The sequence below is a fragment of the Colletotrichum costaricense genome (assembly GCF_030867565.1).
Source record: "Colletotrichum costaricense strain IMI 309622 chromosome Unknown Scaffold_10.1, whole genome shotgun sequence".
NCBI lineage: Eukaryota > Fungi > Ascomycota > Sordariomycetes > Glomerellales > Glomerellaceae > Colletotrichum > Colletotrichum costaricense.
In genome coordinates this window covers 1,597,011-1,623,210 of record NW_026848239.1, presented here as the reverse complement: position 1 = coordinate 1,623,210, position 26,200 = coordinate 1,597,011, and the positions used below count along the sequence as shown (strand labels likewise).

Sequence of the window (26,200 nt, the reverse complement as noted above, 5' to 3'; positions counted from 1 at the left end):
GGACTAGCTTGACTAGCTTGACTAGCATGAATCGAAAAGCAGAGCCCTCGTTGAAATGCGATCTTCTGCCGGTATGCCCTATCACGGCTGCGCCCTCCCGGTGGAGATTGCCCTGCATGTGGTGGTATTGAACTAGTGTGCAAATAGTCTCAGCGCCCGTTAGGAAATGCAAGTTCGCAGAACTCTCCCAAAAAGCCAGCGGCAAACACCTAATCATTCCGAATTCAACGTCGTCTTTCAGATTTAGTGAACATAAGTGCCCAACCTCCAATCGCCACGACTCAATTTCAAGAGCTACCAGTCCTCAACCTTTGAGACTTTCACCGATAGAATTGGGGTTCTCGACTGGTTTACATGCTCGATGAAGTTGTCGCTCGGCTTACTTTTGCCTTCAGCAAGCACATGCCACCTCTGATGAGTGTCTTGCAAAAACATATTCAAGCAAGCCACATTGAGAGACGTTGTGTAATTGTTTACACCCTCAACGACAATTCCTACTCCAACCACATGGAGGCATAAGGCTAGTTACCCCATCAACAACCACAACGAAGTGTCTCTCGGATGATTGCGAACATTCTCCCATTAAGCCGAGTGAAACTATCCGCATCCGGTCATATCATGGGAAAATGAAGCAGTCAACATTTTGAATGTCAGGAAAGCATGTGATAGTCGCGAGGACCCTGTCTACCGTTGAGAGGAAGTTTTGCACACAGGCTGTCGTCGATAGGAATGCGTTGACTGTCCTTGCCCGTCTGGGGAAGCCGCTGCGGGCCGTAGATACTTGCCGGCGCTTGACCTTATAAGACGAAGCCATCATCCACCAGACGGCCAGGAAGATCAAGTGTATACGTAAGGTATCCGACTCTTCCTTCTGTCATTTAGAAGAGCGGCACTTGGAAGTCCTTAGCGCTCTTTGACGACAAGAAGCTACTACTAAGAACAAAATCGTGATGGAGGGCACAGCGGAGCTCAACGGTTACGACCATCAACAGACTAACGGTCTCAACGGCGAGTCCAACGGTCGAATCGAGCCTGACTACACAGAGTCCTTCGACACCCCCTATCCGGCCACGGAGCCCCGCGAGGGATACCGTCAGGCCGGCGACACATTCGACCCTGTGACTGGCGCATACCCGCGTATCTCCCGCCCCGTTGAGCTGATCCGCCCGTCTTATGACGTTGTTGTCATCGGCTCCGGATATGGTGGCGCCGTCGCCGCCAGCCGCATGGCGCGTGGCAACAAGAAGGTTTGCTTGCTCGAGCGCGGTAAGGAGAAGTGGCCCGGAGAGTTCCCTTCCGAGATCATCCCAGCCGTGAAGGAGCTTCACACTACGAACGCGGCGACGGATGGTCTTCTCGGTGCTCTTGGAAAGTTGGGCACCGGCGGTGATCCGACTGGCCTTTACCATCTCATTGTTGGAGATGGCCAAAACGCCTTCGTGGGCAATGGCTTGGGCGGCACAAGTTTGCTCAACGCCAACGTCTTCCTCGAAGCAGACGAAGGGGTTCTCAACCTGCCTATTTGGCCCAAGGAGATAGATGCAGGAGAATTGAAGAAATGTGACTTTTAGCCTCCCTGTCATACAGAAACTTCGTAAAGACGCTAACTTTCTGCAACACAGATTACAAGCGCGCCGCCGGTGTCTTGGAGCCTAAGAAGTACCCAAAGGATTTCCCCAAGCTACACAAGCTGGAGACACTCGAGAAGCAGGCCAAGCTCATGGGTTGGAGCGAGAAGTTCGACCGTGTACCCCAGACCACCCGCTTCGAGGATGGAGAGAACAGCACCGGTGTCTACATGCGAGCCTCTACGCTCAGTGGCCAAGATACTACCGGTCTCAACGACGGCAGCAAGTCTACAACGCTGGTAAACTATCTCAGTGACGCCTGGAACTGGGGTACCGAAATGTTCTGCCAGTGCGAGGTCCGTTATGTCACCAAGGCGAAGGACCGTGAGGGCTACATCGTGCACTTTGCATGGCACGGTGGGAAGCGCGCCAATTTCAAGGACCTCTTTTACGAGGACCTGATGTGGGTTCATGCCAAGGAGCTGGTTTTCTTCGGCGCTGGTAGTATCGGAACTACCGAGATCCTGCTCCGCAGCAAGCAGTTTGGCTTGGACATGAGCCCGGATGTTGGACACGGCATGAGTGGCAATGGTGATATCCTTGCATTCGGGTAGGTGGAAGATGCCTTCTTCGAGAGTGCAGTCTACTAACTCCATCGTAAAGCTACAACACTAGCGAGTATGTCAACGGCATGGGACGCGAAGACCCTCCCCCCAACCGTCCCGTCGGACCGTGTATCACTGGTATTATCGACTGCCGGAAGGGCCTGGACAACCCACTTGATGGCTTCGTCGTTGAGGAGGGTGCTATTCCTGCCGCCCTCGCGCCCTTCTACCAGGCAATGCTCACATATTTGCCCGGCAGAGTGTTCCCTGATAACATCTCCATTAAGGGTGCAGTCGGTCATGTAACTGCAGCCGTTGGCAGCCGCTTCTTCGGTCCCTATTTCCCCGATGGAAGCACCGAGAAGACGCAGTGCTATCTCATCATGTCCCACGACAGTAAGTCTTTCTGACCGCATTTCGCAGTAACCGGTCTAATTAGGTCATTTCAGGTAGTCAAGCAACCATGCAGCTTGACAAGGACAGACCCCTCATCAACTTCTCTGGTGTTGGCAAGTCGCACAGAGCCAAGAAGCTGGCGGGCTACTTGGCCAAGCTGACCAACCTGATCGGCGGAATCTACGTCGACAGTCCATTCTATGCCGCATTTGGCGAGAAGGAGATCACTGTCCATGCCATGTAAGATGAAATGTTTTTTACGAAGTTGAAATGCTGGCTAATATCTGGCTAGTGGTGGTGCTCGTATCAGCAGCGACGGAACTGGCGCCAGCGGTGGCGTGAACCACAAAGGCCAGCTGTTCAAGGGCACTGAAGGTGAGGTCCATGAGGGCTTGGTCGTTTGCGATGGAACCATTGTTCCTGCGGCTCTTGGTGTCAATCCTTTCGCGACAATTACAGCCCTCGCAGAGAGATCTGTTGAGAAGATCGCGGATGACTTCCATATTAAAGTCGATCTTAAGACAAAGAACGGTAAGTATCTTTGGTTCCTCAATCCAAGGTTCAATCTGTCTGACTTGTGCTGAATAACCCCAGGCTCTCTAAACCTATTTGGGAAGCCGGCACATGACCCCTTCGAGGGCGAACACCCGCCTGTGGCCAGAGTGCAAGAAATCATCAACACAGCCAGAGATGACATGACTCCTGGTATCGCCTTCACCGAGACCATGGACGGATGGATCCACTTTGGAGAGGATTCCAAGACATTAGATTTCCAAAGGGCTACCTTGACTGCTAAAAGCCGGGGCGAATATGCCCGTTTCTTCCTCAGCGCCAGGTCATGGAACACTCACAGCCGTAAGTCTTTATCTATACTTGCGAGGACTTTCCAGCGCTTACAGAAGTACATTTAGTCGTCCACGACAAGGAACACGAGGCCAATCTAACCGGTACCTTTACGTGCCCCGCTCTTGGTGGTACGTCTATGGTTCAGGGTGGCAAGTTCAACTTGTTTAACGACGACCCGAGATCGCCTGATACCACCAACCTGACTTACAACTTCCTGATCTCACAAAAGGATGGCAAGAAGTTGCATTTCAACGGCTACAAGGTTGTTAACTCGGACGTCGTTTTCAACCCCCTCAACCTCTGGAAGGCCACGACCACTCTCTATTGCACTATTACTGAGGTTGACGAGCATGACCAACCCATTCACGAAGAGGTTCGCGGTAAGGGCGTTATCCATATCCGCCCCACGGCCTTCCTTCAAGAATGCACAACCATGGAAGCAACCGGATCTAGCCTCTACGCCAAGGTTTCTTCAACCGCTAACTTCCTCGGATACTTCACTGCCAAGGCAGCAGGAGCCTTCCTCACACCTTTCATCCCTCAAATCTGGCCCAGCCTACCTTTCAACAGCTACCAGAACCCCACACCCTGGTCGGAAGAGATCACAGTTGAGGCCAACGACCGCGTTAAGACGAAGCTCTACATGTGGGAGCCGCAGACTATTGGTGGCGACGCAAGCAGGGCGCCGATTCTTTTGTTCATCCCTGGTGCTGCTGTCGACCACCAGATCTTTGCTTTGCCCACCATTGAGAAGAATGCGGTGAACTACTTCCGGGCTAAGGGGTACCGCGTGTACTCCATGGTACACCGCGTCGGCAAGACTATTGTTGCTCAACAGAACTGGACCACGTACGACGCGCGCCGTGATATCCAGGCGGCTCTCAGGAAGATTCGCAAGAGGCATGCGATCATTGATAGGCTGGACGGTAGCGGCCCCTCGTCACCGACATATGTCGTAGCACACTGCGCTGGGTCTATTGCTCTCGCTTCAGGCCTGCTTGACGGAAGCATCCCTCGGCAATGGCTTAGCGGTGTCACCGCGTCCCAGGTGTTCATGAACCCCAAGTTCCCCAAGGTCAACAACCTAAAGGCTAGCCTCCCCATCTCCATGGCCAACATCTACAACCTCATCCAGGGCAAGTGGTTTGACTGCACCAGCACACCTCGCGATGGATACATCCAGCAGGCTATCAACCAGTTGCTTCGCTTCTACCCCGTCGGTCACCGCAATGAGATCTGTAACTCCGTTGTCTGCCATCGCAGCTCTCTTGCTTTCGGCCGGTTAGTATATCCCAGCCCTTTTCAACCTCCTCTGTGATTAACATTTTCCAGGCTCTGGTCACACAAGGGACTCAACGAGGCCACTCACTCACAATTAGAGAACTTTGTTGGTGGTGCCTCAATGGCGAACTTGAACCACTTGATGTACCAAGGCACCCACGAAGTAGTCACGGACTCGCAGAACGAGAGCCTCGTCACACCGCAAAACATCGCCCGCCTGAAGGGTCTGCCCATTTTCCTCTTCTCTGGATCCGAGGACGAGGTGTACGCGCCCGAGAACACCGACACATCCTTCACTCTCCTCACAGAGGCTAACGGCGGCGTCTGCTATGAGAGGCAGGTGTTCCAGAACCGCGGCCACTTGGACGCCTGGATGAGCCCTACCGCCCATAAGGATATCTTCCCGCGGGTGGAGCAGCACATCCAGAATGTCCTGAACGACAAGTATTCGCGACTTGAAAAATTTGCATCAGGCAACCCATTGGGATTGAAGAAGTGATGCACAATAAGTTGATACATGTACCTTTCGAAGCCATCAAGCTGGCATTGAGGGGCATATTTGTAGTTTTGTTTCTTGGAGGGGCTCGCAAGTTCGCCAAACGTTTCGAAACTTATCTCCCAAATCCGGGCAATTTTCTTTGTCAGCCCAGATAGCCACATGTACCATAGTTCAGGTACAAGATGTAATCCACGCTAATACCACAGTGCCTTGTGCACCATAACCAGGACTTAAGGTACTCCGGCCCCGTCACTGTGTTGCTGCTCCGCGGAGCAGTTGAACACGACCTTTCAGATGTGTGACTATCACCTGTCAAATCAAGCATCCTCGGGTTTCCGAGCCGTAGTTTGGAAATTCCGGAACCGGAATTGAAGAACAAAGTAAGTCTTTGAGATGCCGGGGCAAGTCATCTCCAGACTGCAGCAGATTGCGAAAGTCAAATATACACCAGATAAGATTGGTCATCCCACACAGCCGTTTGCTCGTTCGTAGTCCCGATGAACGTTCCATGTGAGAATGAGCGTTATGTCTTACCCTTTTCGGTGTCACCTTGGCACCGAAACTTCTCAGCTCTCATCGTATTGTCAAACATGAACTGCTGTTTCTTGTTTGTGGGGAAATGCAGCCAAGAAGTCAATGGTGCAGGCTTTGCTTGACTTCTGCGTGTCGGCACCGAATCGTGAGTTGAGATTAGGCCGGTAAACAGAAGCTTCAGAGATATGTATACGTATTCAATGGTTATTTTGTTACAATATCTTCGGAATCCGGTAATAATACTCGCCTAGAACCCGGCCGGAGGTGATCCGGGAAGCATTAGCCTAGAGACAGCGGAGTAGCGGAGTGGGGCCGTGCATGGTCGGAGGCGGGCAGAAATCAGGCCGATGCATGGAGACCCGTAAACCCCGAGAGCCCGATGGCCTTGAGGATGAAAGCGGTTTCATAGGTGGGATGAATGACGCATTGGATGTAGCTGAGAGCTGTAGTGGTTGTGTGGCTTTCTGGTAGCTTTGTCCATAGCTCAAGCTCGTACACACCGACTTAGCTCGATTTTAGTTTTGCATAACTCTGCATAGCTTGCGAGCTCCCACACCCAAATCACCTCATTCATTATGCGACAAGTCGATGATGAGGTGAAGTTCTAGAAGAGAACTGATGGTGCTTGAGGTCGTGGCGACAGCTTGAGCTGCTATTTGTTCCCGCATGGAACGAGTTCCCACCGTCTGGTCGTTCCTTCGGCTCGTTCGGGGATTCGAGTTCCATTGGGTGGGATGGGCGGGGGAGAGTTTCACTTCGCTGCTGTTGTCCGATCCCGTTGACGTCAGCTTACCATTGGACCTCTAGCTGTTGGCGTCGTCCCTAGTGTCTCTGCCTACAGCCATTCCGCGTACGCAAAGTGCGTGGTGTTCGCCTTCCGGTGCCGAAGAGTCGAACAAAAGGTTCCTTATCTGCATTTCCCCCGGCATAGTCGCTTTCTGACATTTCCTTCTCCCTTATCAACCTTTTTCCAGAACTAAGGTAGCATTCTTATCTGGAAAATCAATCCAACATGAAAGCTGTTGCAGCCCTCTCATGCGTGGCCGTTGCCAACGCATTTATCCTTCCCGATCCTAAGATCTTCGAGCAAGCGGCCATCAAGAACGATGACCACGCTAATCGAGGTTCCTGGTGGGACCGCGTCCCCTCCAAGGACTCCATCGTGAGCACTGTGGAAGATGGCATCGATTCCTTGTCCGCACACATTGAGGGTGCACTACACTCATTCGAAGAGACAGTCGAGAACAAATTCGACCACCTTTTCGAGGAGGAGATTTTTAATGAACCCAAGGTTTCCGATAAAACTATATACGAGCTCATTTCGAAGAGCGAGCACACGACCGAGTTTGCCAAGCTCGTCAACGAATATGAGGACATTGTCAATGTTTTGAAGAGCACAGAGGCGAATCACACACTTTTCGTGCCGACGAACCGCGCCTTCGAGCATCTGCCCAAGCACAAGAAGCCGAGCAAGGAGGTTATTGAAGCCATCTTGAAGTACCACGTTGGTATTGGTGACTACGATGCGAAGAGGGTCCTTCGTACCCACACTCTCCCCACGCTGCTCAATGAGAAGTTCCTCGGCGACAAGCCCCAGCGTCTTCGCACCAGCGTCGGCCTCGGTGGCGTGCGCATCAACTTTTACGCCAAGGTCGTTGCCGTCAACATTGTGAGCACTCAAAGTCCCCATGGTTCATCAATCCTACAAATCTGACTTGTCATCTATAGCGCGCCAAGAATGGAATTATTCACGCTGTCAATAGCCTGATCATCCCGCCACCCATGGTCGGCCGAGAGCTCACCCTTCTCCCCAGTCAATTCTCCACGCTGTTGCTCGCATACGAGAAGACCGACTTCGTCAAGTATATTCACGGCATCAAGTCCACCGGCACCACCGTTTTCGCCCCTTCCAACAACGCTTTCGCTCGCCTTGGACCCAAGGCGAATGCGTTCCTGTTCAACACCGACCTCGGTCTCAAGTACCTTAGAGCATTGCTCAAGTACCAGATCGTCGGCAATGCGACTCTATATAGCGACGCGCTGTACCGCCCCGATGACAAGAAGGATGTCAACACCATGGAGCACTACCACGTTGATCTTCCCACTTTGCTGGGCAAGAACATCGCCGTCGATGTCGCCACCTGGGGCGGCTGGACCAAGGTCAAGCTTAACGGCTACATCCCTATTGTCGTCGCCGATGGAATTGCCAAGAACGGTGTCATTCACGTCCCCGGCCGCGTCCCCATTCCTCCCCACAAGCACAAGGTCGATTACGTCGACGGCGAGATTGAAGTCGAGGACTTGAAGGAGAGACTCTCCGAGTACGTCGATGAGAAGGAGAATGATACTAATTGGTTTGGCGAGGAATTGTAAAGACTTGTGTACATGTACCATTCAGATCAGCAAATATCCGCCTGCCTTCAGTAATTTCAATAACAAAAGCCACATTGTAGGATGTTAGCAATACAAATCTGCCTTGGCGAACTCCATCTAGTATGCTCCGACCGACTGTCGCCATGCCTCTTCGACCTTCATGCTAGGGGTACCATGGAGATATTGTGGTACTATGTCGCCGTAATTAGTCCAAGATACATGACTTAGGAACAACATGATCTACCTCTGGGAGGTACTTCTCAGTGAAATAGCTTTGGTCTCGGCCACGGGCCGGTCTCAAAGAGTATGTCAGCCATTCGGTAGAGATGTCTCGCCCTCCGAAGCATCGTCTTTACAGCCTCAACTACCGGAAATGCGAGGCTAGATTAGGAGTCCTAACTCGTTGTAGCACAATCCCGACTTCTGCGGCATTCAGCCCTACGTACGTGGAGCCCCGGCAACACAACCTAGTGTCCCTAGCCACCCTCACTGCTTTGGCGTGTCTGAGCGAATCTGGATAGTCCCATGCTGCCGACCCACCGAGTCAATGCTGCGCCCAACGTGCTTCGAAATCGTCTCTCGACAAGTTGTTTTCTACGGCTGTCAGACCTGCAAGTTAGACCATGGAAATCGTCGATGGAGCCTACATCAAGTACCTACTTCATCGAATGTTACCAAACGCATTAAAGCATTCTCGGCATTAGTACATGAGAAATGGCAAAATACCACAGAAAGAAAAGCCATGTTTTAGGTCCTTCGTGCTCCCTGACCTTGGAGCGAATCAGCCTTCTCAACCAAAAATGCCATGGCTCAGCCCGCATATACTTACCGGTACTCACCAGTCCGGAATGTGACTAGCACCGGACTTCAGCTCAGGGTAGCGGGCGCCTTCCAGGACAACCACACATGATCATTGGCTTCAACCTTCGCCCATGAAATGCTGTTGATGCAGACTGCAAGCGGTCAAGCGGCCTCACTGGCACTCGATGAGGCTGGTACAGTGGTGCACCAGAAAGACGATGGACCACTCGCGGAGCTGAGCTACTACAGCTGCCTAGTTGTCTCAAAGCCACCACAACAAGATGGTGGCTTTGCTTTGGTGTGCGCGACCCAAGGACTCAGGGCTTTCTTCATGTTGTACATTGGCGAATTCCTGGCTCGGCGAACTCTGTTTTCATGACCAGGCCTATTCTGAATTATTCGAAAGCTGCATGTGGACAATCGTTGACGTCTCCTTCTGGTCTGAATAAGAATATCAACCAGCGAGAAACAAGACCTCAACTCAACAGGTGTTCAACGATTAATCATGCCGTGATACAGGCTAGTAGCAAACATGCATCAACACCCACCAGCGATACAGCCCACCTTTGACTCGCAAACGCAGTATAATCTGCAAGCTACTGAGGATATCGACGAGTACCACGATGAGCTAGGCAAGAAGAATCGTCCACCTCCAATACCGACGCGTCCAGACTATCGACCGAAACCACTGCAATGGCCTTTCATCGTATGCATGATTCTCGTCCTCTCCATCTTGGTGGGGTTGGTGATATATGCTCAAAATACGATGCCAAATTCAGACAGCACAGCAGTTATTGAGCCGCGCCATTACCTGGATTTACGGCAGGAGTCCAGTTCTATCAGCGAGAAGTCCTCAAGTCCAAGTGGTTCAGCACAGGACCTATCGTCTTCAGACTCTGGTCCGTCTTCTGGTCTACAGCTGTCGACGATCATCCAAACTAGTAATGCCGATCTCCCGACGACTTCTGGGCCTGGGAGATCTCCTGCTTCGAAGTCAACTTCAGCGGCTCCTGTTACTGTATCGTCGTCAGAAAAAGCATCTAGTGTAGCTTTTGTAGTATCAACGCAGCAAGAACAATCTCCCACTGGTCGACAAGAGAAGGCACAAGTCACAACCACCACCTCGGCATCAGGAAGTGAGGCACAGAGCCCGACCGTCTCCAGTCCGCCCTCATCTGCGCCATCTGACGAACTTCCTACCGGTACTACTACGGCTACAGATGATCCAAATTCAGTGCCAACATCATCATCATCACCAGGCACTTTGAGATCTAATGATGTTCAGAGTAAAGAACATAATCCAACTTCAGAGCCAACATCGTCACCATCACCAGGCACTACGAGATTTAATGATGTTCAGAGTAAAGAAGTTGACTCTATTCTGTCTTCACCGTTAACAACCAGAAGACCGGAAAGTTCAGACAAGATTAAAGACACAACGGATTCGACAGTAAGCGGCAAAGAAGCCAGCTTGATTTCCTCCTCTGGCGGTTCGAACCATCCCAAAGCTCCTGTCACTAGTGCCGCATCATCCTCCAGCTCATCATCGTTGGAGTCCATCGGAAACGACAAGGTGTTTTCCATCATCAAGTCCGAGTTCACTTCTACAGTCACAAGACCTGGATCCACTTTCCAGTACACAACATCCATCGTAGGCAGTACTCTGTGGAGCTATTCGACGACTGTTGAAACAACAATTCCCGGAAGTACTGGCGAGAATACGTATACACGAGTGATCACAACTGCGACGCAGAGGTCGATCACGAGAACCTTGGCAAGTAGCAACGTGGTTATGACCACGACAATACCTGTGCAAACCACCCAAACAGATGTTATCAGCGACGACAAAACAACCTACTACCAGACGACAACCAAGACAATTGGTCGTGTGACAACCTCAACCTCGGCTGCACCAGCCTCGACAATCGTCGAAGTCACAAATGAAGTGGGAGAGGCGACCATAACCTCAACGGCCCAGTTCACATCGCCAGCAAGGGTCAGCACCTACAGCTCTGTTGTTGTTTCTGCCGTGCCGACGACTATTGCAAGTGTAGCCACCTCGACTGCGGCGGGGGTAGTGTACGTATCCGTAGGAACAACCGAAATTACCAAAGTTGTTACCATTCCTGGAGGGTCGCGAGGCCAGCAGAGCGAGCAGCCTAACCCAGTCACACAACTCATCACCAGTGTATTTGACGGGAAGGTTGTGACAGTTGTGGAAACGGGGAAACCTCAGGTTTTGGTGACCAATGCTGGAGGTGTTTTCACTGGCGTTTTTACGCCACCTGCGGAGACGGTCGAGACGAGGATAGGGGGCGAAGAGACGCAGATGGTAGTCACAGTCACTCCGTCTCTGGATGTAGGCCTGTTTGCCGTCCAGACGACCATTTCTGGAAAGCCTACGATGGTGCTGATTCAGTCTACAAACGCCGCAGGCTTCAAGCCGGTGTCTTTGACTCTTGTGTCCCAAGTCGGAGGCAGTACTGGCGTCTTCACAACCACCGACGCCCCAGAGATCATCAGGACAACCATTGATGGTAAGGAGACTTTGACAACTAGAACACCGGCTCCGAGGGAGTTTACTTCTGTAATTGGAGGAACGCCAACCACAATCGCGATGGTGACGACGCCGACTGGGAGTACGCCTTTATCGTTTACAGTGATCACGACGATCGGAGGCTCTTTGAACACGGTCATATCAACTCCAAGCCCCACCACATTCGTCAGTTCAATATCGGGCAAGCTCAGTACGATCACATCCACTCCGAAGCCTAGTACACGAGTGTCCACTATTGGCCCCTCCACGGCGGTATTCACCTCGGTTTCCCATCCAGGGTCGACGAGCAAACCCGATACCGTCATAACCGAAGTCGAGAAGTTTGCCTTCACCGATGGCGATTACTTCCTCGGCAAGTTCCTTCCAGTGATTCTGGCCGTCATGATTGCAATTCCTCTCCGAATTATTGATCTCAACGCGAAGTTATATCAGCCTTTCCACGCACTATCTCAAGAAGGAGGTGCACTCGGGAAGAATAGCATGACCATTCAGTTTGAAGGCTGGAATGGGTTTTTGGCTCCTTTCAAAGTTCTCAGGCAAGGTCATCCGGTCCCTTTCATCACGACACTGATGGTATGGTCATCGTCTCTCCTGGCACCCTTGGCAACTGAGGCGATTGGGATGAAACTACATGGCAAATGCAAAATCACCGCCATCGACGGCTGCGGCATTCAGCTAGGCGTCTCCCCAAAATTAGCCTATATCTTGATCGCGTTGCTCGTTCTCATCGTCGCTCTCCTGCTGGTTCTCCTGTACCTCCTTCGCAGCTGGAAGACTGGACTTCACGCAAATCCTTGGAGTATCGGGGGGATATCGTCACTTTCTCTGAACGCAGAAATTCGGCCACATCACGTCAAATTCAAAGCTAACGAAAGAACAATGGCAGACAAGAACTACATGCTGGGTTTCTTTGAGAATAGACACGGTCGAGACGAATATGGCTTCATCTACTATGACGAATCGGCCGACAACTTGCAATCGGCAGGGTCAGGAGCGCTATCGACCGATGATGAGTCGCATATTATCAAACATCCACACGGCAGTGCGACTAATGGCCGGAAACAAAACCCTTTCATCGCGCTTACGAACTGGTGGCGTATTGTGTTCGTATGCTTCTTGCTTGCCTTGTTCATCATCATACTTTACTATCATGTTACGCTTGGTCTTCGTACTTCTTTCAAAGACTTCATGGACAGTCAAACATTCGGACTCCGTTTCTTCCTTGCCGCATTGGGTGTCATTATTATTTTCTGCTGGGAATCGATTTTCATGAGTGAGTAGCCCCGATCCCAGCATCAGCCAGGATCGAGGAGCCTGACTAATACAGATTGCAGGTATTGCTATTGTCAGTCCGTATTATCACTTGGGCCGGCGTTCGCAACGACCAGAATCATCCATCCTTTTGACACGCCCCACGAATGGATTTTACGGCATTTACGCCGCGATCATCAACGGCGACATAGCGCTGATGCTGGCAGCTTTCATGTCCATAACAGCCGAGTTTCTTCCGATGCTGTTGGCCAATGTACCGTACAACCTAACTCAGACGCTCAACTCCCACAACATCTGCTCGATTATTAGTCTGACGATCTTGGCGCTGATGATCGTGGCTGTGGGGGCAAGTTTATTCATCAAGTGGCCCGAGATGCCAGTTGATCCCCGGAGCATTGCTGGCGCAATGTATTACATCAACGAAAGCCAAATGTTGGATGACTTTGAAGGTCTATCGCAGCTGTCTTCGGTGGATAGGAAGAAGAAAGTTGGGGAGTTGGGGCGGAGATACTTTTACGGCGCTTTGACCGGAAAACATGGGCGGCGTATGGGCGTCGACTCGGTGGAGAGCGTCGAAGACACTGTGTATACCGGGGCGAACTGGCTTCCACCGCATGATGATAGCGGTGACCTTGATCAAGGGACATCACCATATCGGGCTCCAGCTGCGGTCAGTTTGGGAAGAGGTCCTGGCTCAAGACACAATATTCCATATCACGAAGAAGGGGATTGGGTGTGACGATACTGGCGTCAAGACGTGATGCTAGAACCTTACTTTATCATAATTAATCGATTTGCTAATTTTTAATGACCAAGCTTCGACTTGGTATAACTCCATCGCTGTCATTTGTTCTAGCAGTGGATCGCCGGACTACCGCCAGCAAGTCCGCCGAGCAGAAATGTTCCGAGCCAAACACCACTGAGCACGGAGAGAAAGTAGCCAACATTCATCGTCATCACCGCAAGCATCCTATGAAAATTGTCAGCCAGATTGACATCATGCAAGTGCGAAGGTGTGGCTCACAGGAGATATCCGATCCCTCCCACAATGACCTCGTAAGTTGCCCTTGCAGCAGCAGCCCCGGCCCGCCACCCTTTCCACCGTCCCACAATATCTTTTCGGATCACCGAGCCGGCCTGTCCTGGCTCAACACTCTCTGCATGGTGACTTGTCAAGGCTTGCTTGTCCGATTCGTAGACGGGGTAGTTTCTCCAGAATCGGTCTTCGAGTACGGGCTTCAGAGCGAGTAGGAGGCGTAAGATCGAGCCCAGCACGATAAGAAAGATGCAGGTGCCCGCATATTGACCGGGACTTGTCGGTGTCCATGCGTCCGAATAGAGCGGTGTTTGGAAGGCTTCGAAGAATGTCATAGCCATTTCAGACATTGACATCGACATGCTCGACATGTCGCCGGAGGCAGCACTAGTCGATGTTGCCATCGCCATGGCTGTGCTGGTTGCCATGTTCATATCCATTTCGGTCGACTATGGAGTGATACTCTAATCGGTGGATATTTGCTCTGGAATGATTGAGCTTTCAATCCGGCTGTAAATTGATACAGTCGATTTTTGTCGATGGAAATTCGCAGAGTCGATGTAGTAGGGTGTATTGTACTTAGTGCTTATTAGTGGTTGATAGACAAATCTGGTCCCATCATTGATATCGATGGCGGCATCATATGATTTATCAAATTTTAGAAGACTCTTCCTCTCATCCACTCAAGGTAGATGATACCGTAAAGTGGAAGATCGGCACGAGCGTTACTATGAGCAAGTTTCTCCCTCCGTCCCGGGTGGCACGGCATCTGACGTCCGTGTCGTCGGAAACAATGTGGGAAAAGAGGGTCCCGAAACGCGCAAGTTGACTCCATTTTCCACGTGGAAATCTGCCAAATCACAAAGCTCAGCCAATTGCAACCCCTAGGTCAAGTTGCCGACGCATCTGTTGGTCGTCTAGTGTGACATTAGAACCGCAGTGTGGCATGGGTGGTGCTTATATTCCGGATAGGGAGAGTTAACGAGCTCAAATGTGCTCAAAACCCTGGGAGTTGCAGCGCAGGATTCCCGACTTCGCGAATCGAAAAAACGCGCTCAAATGTACGTGGCAACCGGTTTGATACCCTGATAGTCCTCAATATCACGGCAGGATTGTCTGCGATGGCCAATGCCAAATTACGCAAAATCTACTTCAGCGTCAACTGATCCACAAGCGAAGTGATTGTCAGCGTTTTGCCAAGCACGATGCTTATGACATTTCTATTGTAAACCCTTCCTCGCACTCGTCTTTGAGCAGAATTTCACTCCCAGAATCCTACTTGATTAATCGAAGCCTAACGCCATAATGTCTCTTCCCTGGCTGAGCCAACCGGTCATGTTACACTCCAGCCGCGATGCTGGAACTTGCTCTATGACACCTGAGCAATGTGCTTTCAAGACGGGTTACTGGGTGTTTTGGTACGAGGCTGATCATCGATACGGACTACCTACTGTTGCTTTCTTCGTAACGGTTATATTGTTTGCGGCTATTGCCAGCTTTGCCTCGACATACGCCCCGACATCGTGGAGAAGAAACTCATTATGGCTAAGGACTTTGTCATCAGGCCGTCTCTTATCCTATAAGAGTTGGCGGCTTGGTTCCTGGAACACACAGTCCCTAGGCACATATCTCCTCGGCGCTGTAGGTGCTATGTTCTTCTTAGGTACTACTACCTCCTCGCGTGAGGCCCTGTGAGATCGAAGACTGACAATCTTCTAGCAATGACCCTCGGTCCTCAGCCATACTACTGGCCTAACACCAAACAACTGAGCTTTGGTAACTCGCCGCCAATTGCCACTCGTGCCGGTTACATGGCATTGGCATGTATGCCATTTCTTTTGTGAGTAACTCGAGAAGTCCCCAAAGATCTTATTCTTGGCTTTTCTAACCCTGTCTCCGTAGCATTCTAGGCGCTAAGGCAAACCCGATTTCAGCCCTGACCGGTATATCCCATGAGAAACTCAATATCTGGCATAACTGGGTGGCATGGGCTATGTTTGTACTTGCGCTGGTCCATACGTTTCCTTTTATCGTATTTCACATCTGGAAAGGCGACATAGTCAAGCAGTGGAATGATGGAGGTATGTGGGCTACAGGCGTCATTGCTATCCTAGCTCAAGCATGGTTGACCTTCATGTCTATTCGTTGGGTCCGGTATGTTAACATGTTCATCGTTGTCCCCCCGGTTTCTGGATGCAGACATGAAGACATTACTGACAGTTAACTTGCTTTGCCAGGGACCGATATTACGAGCTGTTCAAGGCAACCCACCTCTTTGCAGCCGCTGTCTTCTTCATTTTCTTCTTCATCCACTGCGACTTCCGTCTCACCTCATGGGACTACTTCATCGTCACAGCTGTGTTGTACGCTCTATGCTTCTTCTACTCACAATTCAAAACCTTCATGGAGCACGGTGTCGATCACGCCCGAGTATCACTGGTCACACCACATTGTCTGAAGGTCGTCATTGAAACCAATGCCCGGTGGACACCGGGACAGCACGTGTATCTGAGGTTTCTCACTAGCGGCATGCACTCATTGACTGCCCACCCGTTTACGATCTGCTCGATCCCACGACACGGCCAGCGAAACGAAATGGTCTTCTATATCCAACCGAGAGGAGGGATAACTGCTAGGCTTGCTGCGATTGCTCGGAAAGTTCCGGAGGCACCTGTTAGAGTACTGCTCGACGGTCCGTACGGTGGCGTTACGGATCGATGGTTCGCTGGCTTCGACCGAACGCTCGTTGTTGCGGGGGGTGCAGGGGCAGGATTCTCTTTACCAATGATCGAGCACATTTTACAACGACAATATAGAGGGACCGCAAACACAGAGATGGAAGTTATTGTGGCAACCCGTGATCTCGAGTTCCGGGAATGGTACTGCAGAGCATTGGACGACATTATTGCTCGACGTCCCCATGCCGAGAACACAAAGGCGCCATGTATTTCAATTTCTTTCCATGAGACCGGGACCTCAGTGCAAAACAAGTCGACCTCGTCAAATCAAGAATCTCCGGCATACGATGCAGACAAGGAGGTGATTGAAACACCCGGGAAGTCTTCCGACACTGAATGGCAATCACCTTATGGGCTGGTCAGTCTACGCACCTCCAACGGACGACCAGATGTATCCGCAATTTCCAGGCGAGCCATTGAGCAATCAGGGAGCGTTGGCTTAGTAGCCTGTGGTCCGGCATCATTGGTCTTCGACTTGTCTCAAGTTGCGGCCGAAGCCCAGAAAAGCATTCTGCAAGGCGGAGGTGGTGCCAGTGAGGTCTGGTTCTACAAGGAGAACTTTTCGTAAGTCTCCAGTGCCTTTCTCCCATCCAAGTCCATGAATGCTAATTCGGCTTTCCAGATATTGAACGCGACTAGCATGCCGCAAAGACAACTTCCAGTTGCCAGCGTTGCACTGAGTACTAAAATACACGCTTTTGTCGCCCAATATATTATCGTAAATTGTACTGAACTTTTACATCATCCGGATTTAGGCTTGATCCCATTCCAACCACTTCCTGTGATCTTGAAGGTACTCGTGCCGTGATCATCCCTGGTGGGACGCGATCTTACTATCTAGCGCTTTGAAATCAATTGAATAATCTATCTCGTTTTATCTAGACACATCCATGGTCTTAACTTCATCTAAGACCAGCCGTTCCCCGACGCTCATCGGATGCATTGATATTGGGCGCAATCACCATCGATTTGGCAGAACTCGGAGGCCAGTGGGCAACCCGTGGCTTGTTGCTCACTGCGGGTATGAAGCAAGGGACGGAGGGCAACCAACCCCCGGTTGAGATTTCGGTTACGTTACCATAGCACAGCATGCGTTGTTACATCAGACCGTTAATTTGCGGGGCAGCTCTGCTGATCTATCTCTGAAAGTTAGATGAAGTGAGGGGTGATAACACTGAAGCCGAGATACGAACCAAGACATATATAGCTTTCCTGGATAAATGGTCAATCATCCTAATGGCAATGTAATGGAGGTGCATTGGAAGTGTTCGAAGAGGGCAGGTTATATCATCAACCTGCGCCGAAATAAGTTCAAGTCATGGCGCTCTTGCAGCTCATCACGGCATTCTTCTGCACTCCAGTGTTAGCAGGGGGTCTCCAACTTCTCCCTCCCACCCTCCGAACTTCGGAATCCTCTCCAGGCACTGTGTGGCACGTCAATAAAAGCCCAAAGACCATCTACATCGAGGAAAGTTTAGCCTCCAAAGCCGATACAGATGGCTTGACTCTAATTCCACCAAGCGGCCACGACTTTGCGAAGCTCTTCCAACAAGACATTAGCGAGCTTACAGGCGTCAACTGGACATTACAGCGCGTCGATCGTCTCCCCAACCCCACTAACGCCAGTGGCATTCTTCTCGGCTCTTTCACCAGCAACACCTCGTCGCTCACCTATGAAAATGGCAATCCTACGTCAGAAGGTTATGAGCTCGTCGTCTCCCCGTCTGGCGCGTTCATCGGCGGAACAGGCGCGCGGGGGATGTGGTGGGGGACCAGAACCTTGCTCCAGCTCCTGCTGGTAGGGAACGGGACTCTGCCCACAGGGCGATCGGTTGACGCGCCGGCCTATGCCACGCGAGGCTTTATGCTCGATGCCGGACGCAAGTGGTACGCGCCCGCTTTCCTCAAGGAGCTGTGCAGCTTCGCTTCCTTCTTCAAGATGAGCGAGTTTCACTATCACCTCAGCGACAACTACCCGCTCAACCGCGGGCAGAACGCGTCATGGCAAGATGTCTACTCCCACTTCTCGCTGCGGCCGGAAGATGAGAATTTGTTGCCGATCCTTCACGGTCGGGAGAACGAGACCTTGTCCCGAGAAGACTTTGCCGATCTTCAGAGTCATTGCGCGTCAAGAGGTGTAACTGTTATCCCGGAGATCGAAGCACCAGGGCATTGCCTCTACCTCACCAAGTGGAAGCCCGAGCTCTCATTGACGAAGCGCGACTTGCTCAACTTGTCTCATCCGGATACCATCCCAACTGTCAAGCGTATCTGGTCGGAGTTTCTTCCCTGGTTCGAGACGAAGGAAGTTCATGTCGGCGCAGACGAATACGATGCGACGCTGGCTGACGATTACATTGGCTTTGTGAACGAGATGTCTTCTTTCATCAACTCCACTACCGGTAAGAGAATTCGGATATGGGGAACAAACGAGCCATCCGAAAACAAGACTATCTCCAAAGACGTAGTCATTCAGCACTGGCAGTACGGCGAATCGGACCCGGTTCTGCTAGCAAACAATGACTACGATATAATCAACTCCGAGGACTGGTGGGCATACATGTCTCTTAAGAACGACCACATGCCAATTCTGCCTGCTCGCTACCCCCAATTTTACAACGAAACTCGAGTGCTCAACTTCGCCAACGAGCCTAAGTGGCAGTGGACACCGGCGGATTTTAACCCGTTCAACAAGACCATGCAGTTATCAGATAGTTCACCGGCAAACAGAGGTGCCATTCTTGCGGCTTGGAACGACAACGGCCCGGATGCCTCTACCCAGCTGGAGGCGTACTATGCCATGCGCCGAGGCATAGCGCTGGTCGGAGCACGCGCGTGGAGTGGCAGCCGTGGCGCACAGCTCGTAGACGAAGGGGTTGCGCCTAGCATTGACTTCTTCACGCCTCTCGCACCGGGGCAGAATCTTGAGCGTATAGTGACGAAGTCCAAGCCTACATGCAAAGGGCCATTAGTCTCATGGTCTCGTTCTACCAATGAGTCTGAGGCAGTACACCTTGGCCATGGAAGTAAGGGCATGAACTATACCCTGACGCTGGCTGTCACTGGACCTTTCACACTGTCCGGTCCTGATACCGCTCTCGCATTAGATGAAGGTGGCAGCCTCTCATTCACTGCGGACGGATGGCCTTATCCTCTTCGGTCCGTGAGCGCACAAGATGCTATGCAGCTTGACCCTGGGCACCCAGGCCGGATTTGGTCGAACGTGTCTACTTCGACACACGAGGCAGTTACGATATCGAAGCTCCCTGCGAGCGTCACCATCGTCACAGACGTGCTCCATGGAAGCATGGCCTGGATCAATGGACAGTTCGCAGGGCGTTTCGAAGTGTTTGTGTATGGGGGTCGTAACACACTTTTGAGCTGGAGCCAAATGGCCTTCGTTGCGCCGTTGGAAGATGTACGTGGCCCTGGGATACAGAGTCTTGTGGTCGACAACGTTGCCCATTTTACGAATTAGAAAGACCCCTTAGACCGATTCCAAGAGAGTACCTATACAGGTCGCGGATACTTCCATTCAATCGCGTCTCTTGTCGAACACTATGTCTAGTCAATTCTTCTGTGTTGTGCCCGATAGTGACCCCTTCCTAGATGAAAATTGATAGCCCCGGTCCTCTGTCACCAACAGCCCGCACCCTAGATTCAATCTCAAGCGGACTCCCTTCGTGTATCACAAAGTGCTCATCCTCAAGTTCATCCTCTAGACCGAGAATCCTGTACACATTCCTTCCGACCAAGTCCAATGCACTTTTCTCACTCAGCCGCCCTTCGCCATTTTTGAACGCCGCGCCCGCGAGCAAGCCAAGGTCTCGCACGATCCAGTCCTCCTCCAAGCCAATAGCCACATCAACTCCAGCCTGAACCAAGACGTCTACACTTGTGCCGTTTGTCAAAGGCGCGCCCGTAAGCGCTCGTCGCTGATCCCAAGAAACCGCAAAAGACTGCATTGGTGCCAAAACAACTCCCACTTTGGCTGCAGATAAGGCGTCAGCAACCAGGTGAGCTTCGGCGCCACCGTATACGACGAAACGAAGCGTGTTCGGGCTGTCTACGAGCTCTGAAAGAACCTCCTCAACACTGCTTTTGACGTCTAACAAGGCAGCGATGGTGTCTGCGCTATGCACAGTAACGACGAGTGCCATCTGCCCTTCGACAACTTCTCGGAGAAACGCGACCTCCGTGTATCGGTCTTCCACAAGGATAGTGTCATTCGCAGCGAGCGATGAGACTGCCGTGAGAAGCTTCCGTCGCAGCTCGCCAACACCTCCTGAGATGGATGAAATTCCATCAACCCCGCTTTTCGCGGAAAGATCGAGAGTATAGTGCACAGCAGCGTCGCGAGCAAACACGGCACCACGGTCGATAGTAGTCCCAGCCCCGGTGAGAAACCCAGTGCTTGTGCCGTGATGCGTGCCGAGAGCCGTGAATTTGGGGGCCGAGATGGCTCGGGTGACACCATAGCGGTGGGCAACTTGCAGTTTATCCGTATCGAGGGCGAGCCCGTCAACACCGCGACTGAACTTTCCCCCGTCCGCACCGTTGTCGGTATTTCGCTCCGAGTCTATGGCGTTTAGACCGATCGTTGAGCCAAAGGCGATGAAGGACGGAGTAAGATGGCCGTTTTTGAGGTGAATTAGATTACCTTCATGGCTAGACGCAACTTTGAGCTCGGCTTCGCAGCCTCCAATACAAGTAATCTTGCCGTTAGAGACGGCTACGTTGTAGGTTTTCCCATCGGCTGCTAAGCCACTCACTGTTACGGAGTGTAGTACTTTTGAAATTCCTGTAAAGACAACGTCGCCCTGCATGATCTGAGGCTTTACGATAGCCTCGCTGAGATTCTCATCGGGGACTATGGTACCCTCATAGGTCTTGTTAAGTCTGACTGGTTCGTCATACTGAGCAGTACCGTCAATCCAGACCTGGACTGGCGTAGCCCCAACGCTCAATGGGTCACTATCCCAGACGACGATATCGGCATCGAAGCCAGGCTTGACTTTACCGAGGCGATGCTCCATTCCCAGCCTCTCAGCTGGGGCAGTGGTGACGGATGCCAGTGCAGCGTGGTAAGGCAGACCATACTTGTACGCTTTCGCAGCTTCAAACACGACGTGCTGTGCATTGAGCACCGGATTATCGCTCACGTAGATGGGCGTCAGTCCAGCATCATAGAGATGTTTTCCCGCGTATTCTGAGCCCATAGCAGCTTCGGCTTTGTACCACATGTTGTCGGCGAAGAGGGCGGACGCTGGTGGATTATTTCCCCATGCCCGTTTGAGAATCTTGGGAATGACGAGTGAGTAAAAGACGCAGCAATGGGAGATACCATCAAGGGCTTTGCGAATACTTACCTCGGGCACGAGATGCGTCTGGTGGGCATGATGAAATGCGCGGATGGGAAACTTGAACTCATTCGTGTGATCCACAAAAGCTTCGAGATCATTAATGGTGTAGCAATGAGCATGAACATGGACTTGGCCCCTGAGCACAGCAATCAGTGCCTCCCATTCTAGGTCGTGGCTGAGATAAGTCTGGACATTGTCAAGACCTTGAGCAGCGGCGTGGCACCAGTCATCTTGCCCGCGAATCAACTTGGCAGCATGCTCGAAAGCCTGACGGAATTCCCAGCTTTCACCGAGGCGGCTGTACGGGCCACGTTCACCCGCCTTCCCATGGACCTGCTTCGAATTCTCACCACATGCCATCTTCATATGCCGCCAGGTATGATCCGGGTCAGCTAGCATATCAGTTACGCTTGTTTCATTGCGTCCGTCAGCAGCTCCGACGGCGTGCTTGATCACAAAGGCTTCGCCGCCAATATTGTTACTTGATCCAGGAAGAATCAACGACGTGGTAACGCCGCCAGACTTGATCACCTGGAGTTGATGATCCGTCGGCTGAATGCCGTCAATGGATCGGACATAGGGAGTGATATCTTTCGACAGCTCGCTGACATCCTCATTGCCGTGTAGTGTTGGCAGTGAGTGCACCGCAGCATGGCTGTGCATGTCGATGATGCCGCTGGTGAGCGGCCGCCCACCCGCATCGTAGACGAGAACATCTCCGGGCAGAGAGGCTATCGCTATGCCCTCAGCGACCTGTTTGATGAGGCCGTGCTCAATGAACACGTCGGCAGAAATCCATGAATAGTCGGCAGACCCTTCGACCGGCTCCCCGACCCAGATTGTTGCGTTCCTGATGACTGTGGGTTTCTTGCCGTCGACGTAGCGGGCGTTCCGTGTCCTCCCGTAACCAGGCGGGTCAATCGGTCGACTGTGCAGTTTTCCGCAAGTCGACAGATCCTCTCGCAGCTGGCGAGTTGAGAGCCCATGAATCGTAAATTCCGGCCCGGAGACGCCGCCCACGGGGTAAATCTGTCTCCATTGCGCGTAGACGATGAACGCGAGGCATGCTAAACCAAGAACGCGCAATGTTCGCGACCTGCGGGGTAAAAGTTGGAGAGCCGGATGATGCCGCCGCCGCACTGACGAAGAGAGGACACGGCGACTTTCAGCCGCTGTCGCCGCTGGCGGGCTGTAGGGCGGCAGCTCATCCATCTTTTCGGCGCCCGCAAGTGGTGCCATTGTTTGAGTCGTCGGTGTCGGTGGCTGAGGAAGACGACAGAGCCATAGGGTGGGTTTGAAGTCGGACAACAGGACACATACTGGTAACAATGGACAACAATAACGGCTCCAGGTCTGTTTGGGTGAGGGCGTCCTTGTCCCCAGCCTCCAAGGGGCTTTGATGATCGCAACAAGGATCCAGGACAGGGCTTAACTCGCCTAAATTAGTTCCGGGCAGCCCAAACTAAAACTAAACTCCCTCCCAGAGCTCTGTTTCCGCAGCTGATGATGTGGCCCTTATGGGTCTGTCAGGACATGGAGCTACTGGAGCGTACATGTATGTAGCCGTAGAGATCTGTTTGAAGACGTGGCATAGACTTTCACATTACTGGATTCTCAGTACCTAGCCCGTTTTCGTCTGTCATACGTTCCTCGTCCGGCGGGATGCCTCGATTGACTCTGGCCACTGACGCCATCTAGATTTAGACCCCGCTCTGATCACCGTGCACCTAGATGGTACAGCAGAGGAAAAAGAAATACCGCATGATGAATACGAGAGTGTTTGCCAGACTATCTCGGGAAGAGATGCCGGCATCTCGAACTAGGCGGCAAAGAATCGGATACGGGATCTATGTTGTACTACAAGATCGCTTTTCTGTTCACAATTTTGATGAAAGGTACAATGTCATTTTCATCACATAGACCGTCTCATTCAACTGTGAATCCCTCAAGGGGAATCCCCCACTTAGTGATAAGTCAAGCTAACGTAGGTACATGTATTTGGTCTCATTTATCTACACTAGTGCTGCCGCTTAATGGGCCTCAACCAAAGTCTCCTTCACAGCCGGAGCTTGCTTAAGCTCCTCAGACACTTCAGGCGCGTGCGCCTTGGCGGTCGGCTGCGCGTACGGAGTCCACTCCTCATCGGCAGTCATGCCGCCGTACAACATGGATGGGGGGGCAAGAGCCTGGATATCGGGGGTGGCCTTGAAGAGGTAGAACTTCTCATCATGCCACTGGCCAGCAGTGACGTATCTGCCCTCGCTGTCCTTGAACATGGTGTCGTTCTCGGCGCGGAGGAAGTAAGCGATGGAGTAGCGGTGCTGCTCAGAGTTGTATGGGACGACACGGTGGATGCACGACATCATGGTGTGGCCACTGGCAAAGCGGAGGGAGTCGCCAACGTTGATGATGGCGCACCCCTTCTTGGGAGCGACGAAGCCGAACTCCTTGGTGCCGGGAGGGCGGATCTGAAGTCCCCACTCCTCGGCGAAGAGGAGGGTGAGGGAGCTGATGTCGGTGTGCTTCTGGTGGCCGATTTGGGTGTCCTTGATGGGGTCGGCGGGGACGTAGTGCATCATTGCCAGTGTGGAGGTAGAAGGACGGTCGTTGCGGTGGGCGTTCTCGTAACGGGCGGCACCGACGAGGCCCATGGCGGTGGAGAGACCGGAGAGGACGGTCTTGGTAACCAGGTTGGATCCGGAGATGGCGTTCTTCAGAATTGCCTTCTCCTTATCGTTCTGGAGGATCTTGGGGAACTTGGGGTCGGATCTTTGGATCTCATCACGGGAGACCTGGAGTGGAGAAGGTTAGCTGGAGCTCATGTTCAACAATCATGGGAGTCTCAGGATAAAAGCTCACCTTGAACATCTCATATCCGTCTCTGGTGTTGGGAAGACCACCCGTTCGTGAGCCGACGGGCTCATATCTAGAATTGAGCCATGAGCATTTTCTGAGTGTTCCAGTCTCATTGATGCGGCCGACACTTACCCGAGATGTGCGGTGATGAGACCGAGCTCGTTCTTGTCCTCGATAGGGGCCTCAAAGTAGCGGTGCATGAGCTCCAGAGTCCTTTGCTGGTCGTCGAGGAATCTGCTGCCATCGAGGCCATTCAAGTCCAGGTAGAAGAAACCCTGTTGCTGGCAAATGCGGAGCATATTCTCAAGCTCAGCTGGCTCTTGGGAGAGGACGCGTCCAAAGTCCACAGTCTCCATGGGGTAGACAGGGACCCTCTTCCCGGACCACTCGACGGTCTGCGGGACTTCAGTGGAGATACCCATTATGAAGCTGTGTATAGGGAAGCGGAAGCTGGAATTCTGGGTAGTGAAGACGGTCTTGGAAGATCGAGTTTACAAATCGTAGGCCGAGACTTGGTTTCGACAGGATGAGCTGCTCTCCCAAGCTTGAACCCCGCCGGCGAGCTCTCCTACTTATACAATTCGAGACGACCAAGGCCCAGAACCCTGAAGACCTGGACAGCTCTGCCTGAGCTACACCTGAAGCTCCGAATCTGATCTGCGTAGGCGCACCAACAAGACCCTTTGCCCCTCATTGTCAGCAGCGCGACGAGATCCACCCACATCATCATTTCTTATCCTCCTTCCAGATTGCTGTGATTAACAATGTCCCATTCAATGAGACCTAAAGTTTCATGCAATGGTGCGGGGTCTCGGGCCAATCGGCACATTTCTCCATATCACATGCGTCCCACGCCAACGAGACTATCACTGACAGCTCGAGGAGCTCGATGCCTCTTTCGTATCAAAAGTGGATTTCGTGCTCTAGCGCTGCTTGATCTGGTTCGTGATGGCGGCACTCTGGTAGGACCCCGCTGTCTCAAACTACTCAATCGGATACGGTCCGTCTCATGCAGGGCGTAGAAATTGCACCATTCCTTGGCCATCTTATCATTTCTGGAAGAAGAAACAACCCAGTCCAGCCGAGAAGGACAGCGCCTCTTTTCAATCTCCAAGTTTAGCCAGATGCGTTTTGTAAGTACGTGGACGAGGACTGTTGGCCTAGGCAACACCACATACCTAAACAACAAACACCCCGCTCTCGGTAGATTTCCTTCTATGCTTGGAGGGGCATAACTTTCTTCGGAATTGCATCCTCTCGGTCTTTTACCCGACACTAAGATTGCCAAGCCCGGCAGATGGCCCATCGTGCAATGTAATTGCTTATTCATTGGCTCATGTCGGACAGAAGGGATTCACCACAGCTCACCAATGTCTCTCCGGTCACACGAAGCTGTGCTAAATTTCTGCAGCTAGGCTGACAGCTTAGTCGCAGACAACGTGTCGTCCGCGTGGCAGAAACTTAGGCCATTGTCG

General features: G+C 52.0%; 8 protein-coding genes across 8 annotated transcripts; 5 read left to right on the top strand and 3 right to left on the bottom strand.

Annotated features, from left to right (window-relative positions):
• Positions 1-950: 950 nt before the first annotated feature.
• Positions 951-5,195, top strand: CCOS01_10161 (glucose-methanol-choline oxidoreductase; the record flags this gene model as incomplete). The annotated part of the gene is made up of 8 exons (XM_060458317.1): positions 951-1,560; positions 1,623-2,178; positions 2,232-2,569; positions 2,623-2,809; positions 2,862-3,100; positions 3,164-3,424; positions 3,481-4,696; positions 4,748-5,195. The coding sequence occupies 8 exons, from the start codon at positions 951-953 to the stop codon at positions 5,193-5,195; spliced, it is 3,855 nt and encodes a 1,284-aa protein (XP_060311482.1).
• A 1,546-nt stretch (positions 5,196-6,741) lies between these two features.
• CCOS01_10160 (fasciclin domain-containing protein) lies at positions 6,742-8,102 on the top strand (the record flags this gene model as incomplete). The annotated part of the gene is made up of 2 exons (XM_060458316.1): positions 6,742-7,398; positions 7,458-8,102. 2 exons carry the CDS (start codon positions 6,742-6,744, stop codon positions 8,100-8,102), a joined length of 1,302 nt encoding a protein of 433 aa, XP_060311481.1.
• Positions 8,103-9,435: 1,333 nt separating this feature from the next.
• CCOS01_10159 (uncharacterized protein) lies at positions 9,436-13,471 on the top strand (the record flags this gene model as incomplete). The annotated part of the gene is made up of 2 exons (XM_060458315.1): positions 9,436-12,733; positions 12,795-13,471. The coding sequence occupies 2 exons, from the start codon at positions 9,436-9,438 to the stop codon at positions 13,469-13,471; spliced, it is 3,975 nt and encodes a 1,324-aa protein (XP_060311480.1).
• Positions 13,472-13,584: 113 nt separating this feature from the next.
• On the bottom strand, positions 13,585-14,208 carry CCOS01_10158 (ctr copper transporter; the record flags this gene model as incomplete). Its single annotated transcript, XM_060458314.1, has 2 exons — positions 13,585-13,702; positions 13,757-14,208. The coding sequence occupies 2 exons, from the start codon at positions 14,206-14,208 to the stop codon at positions 13,585-13,587; spliced, it is 570 nt and encodes a 189-aa protein (XP_060311479.1).
• An 865-nt stretch (positions 14,209-15,073) lies between these two features.
• On the top strand, positions 15,074-17,074 carry CCOS01_10157 (uncharacterized protein; the record flags this gene model as incomplete). Its single annotated transcript, XM_060458313.1, has 4 exons — positions 15,074-15,431; positions 15,488-15,608; positions 15,671-15,922; positions 16,006-17,074. The coding sequence occupies 4 exons, from the start codon at positions 15,074-15,076 to the stop codon at positions 17,072-17,074; spliced, it is 1,800 nt and encodes a 599-aa protein (XP_060311478.1).
• Positions 17,075-17,824: 750 nt separating this feature from the next.
• Positions 17,825-19,984, top strand: CCOS01_10156 (glycosyl hydrolase family 20; the record flags this gene model as incomplete). The annotated part of the gene is made up of 1 exon (XM_060458312.1): positions 17,825-19,984. One exon carries the CDS (start codon positions 17,825-17,827, stop codon positions 19,982-19,984), a length of 2,160 nt encoding a protein of 719 aa, XP_060311477.1.
• A 127-nt stretch (positions 19,985-20,111) lies between these two features.
• Positions 20,112-23,108, bottom strand: CCOS01_10155 (amidohydrolase; the record flags this gene model as incomplete). Its single annotated transcript, XM_060458311.1, has 2 exons — positions 20,112-21,806; positions 21,876-23,108. 2 exons carry the CDS (start codon positions 23,106-23,108, stop codon positions 20,112-20,114), a joined length of 2,928 nt encoding a protein of 975 aa, XP_060311476.1.
• Positions 23,109-23,899: 791 nt separating this feature from the next.
• Positions 23,900-25,147, bottom strand: CCOS01_10154 (2OG-Fe(II)oxygenase; the record flags this gene model as incomplete). Its single annotated transcript, XM_060458310.1, has 3 exons — positions 23,900-24,661; positions 24,729-24,795; positions 24,858-25,147. 3 exons carry the CDS (start codon positions 25,145-25,147, stop codon positions 23,900-23,902), a joined length of 1,119 nt encoding a protein of 372 aa, XP_060311475.1.
• Between the last annotated feature and the right edge of the window lie 1,053 nt (positions 25,148-26,200).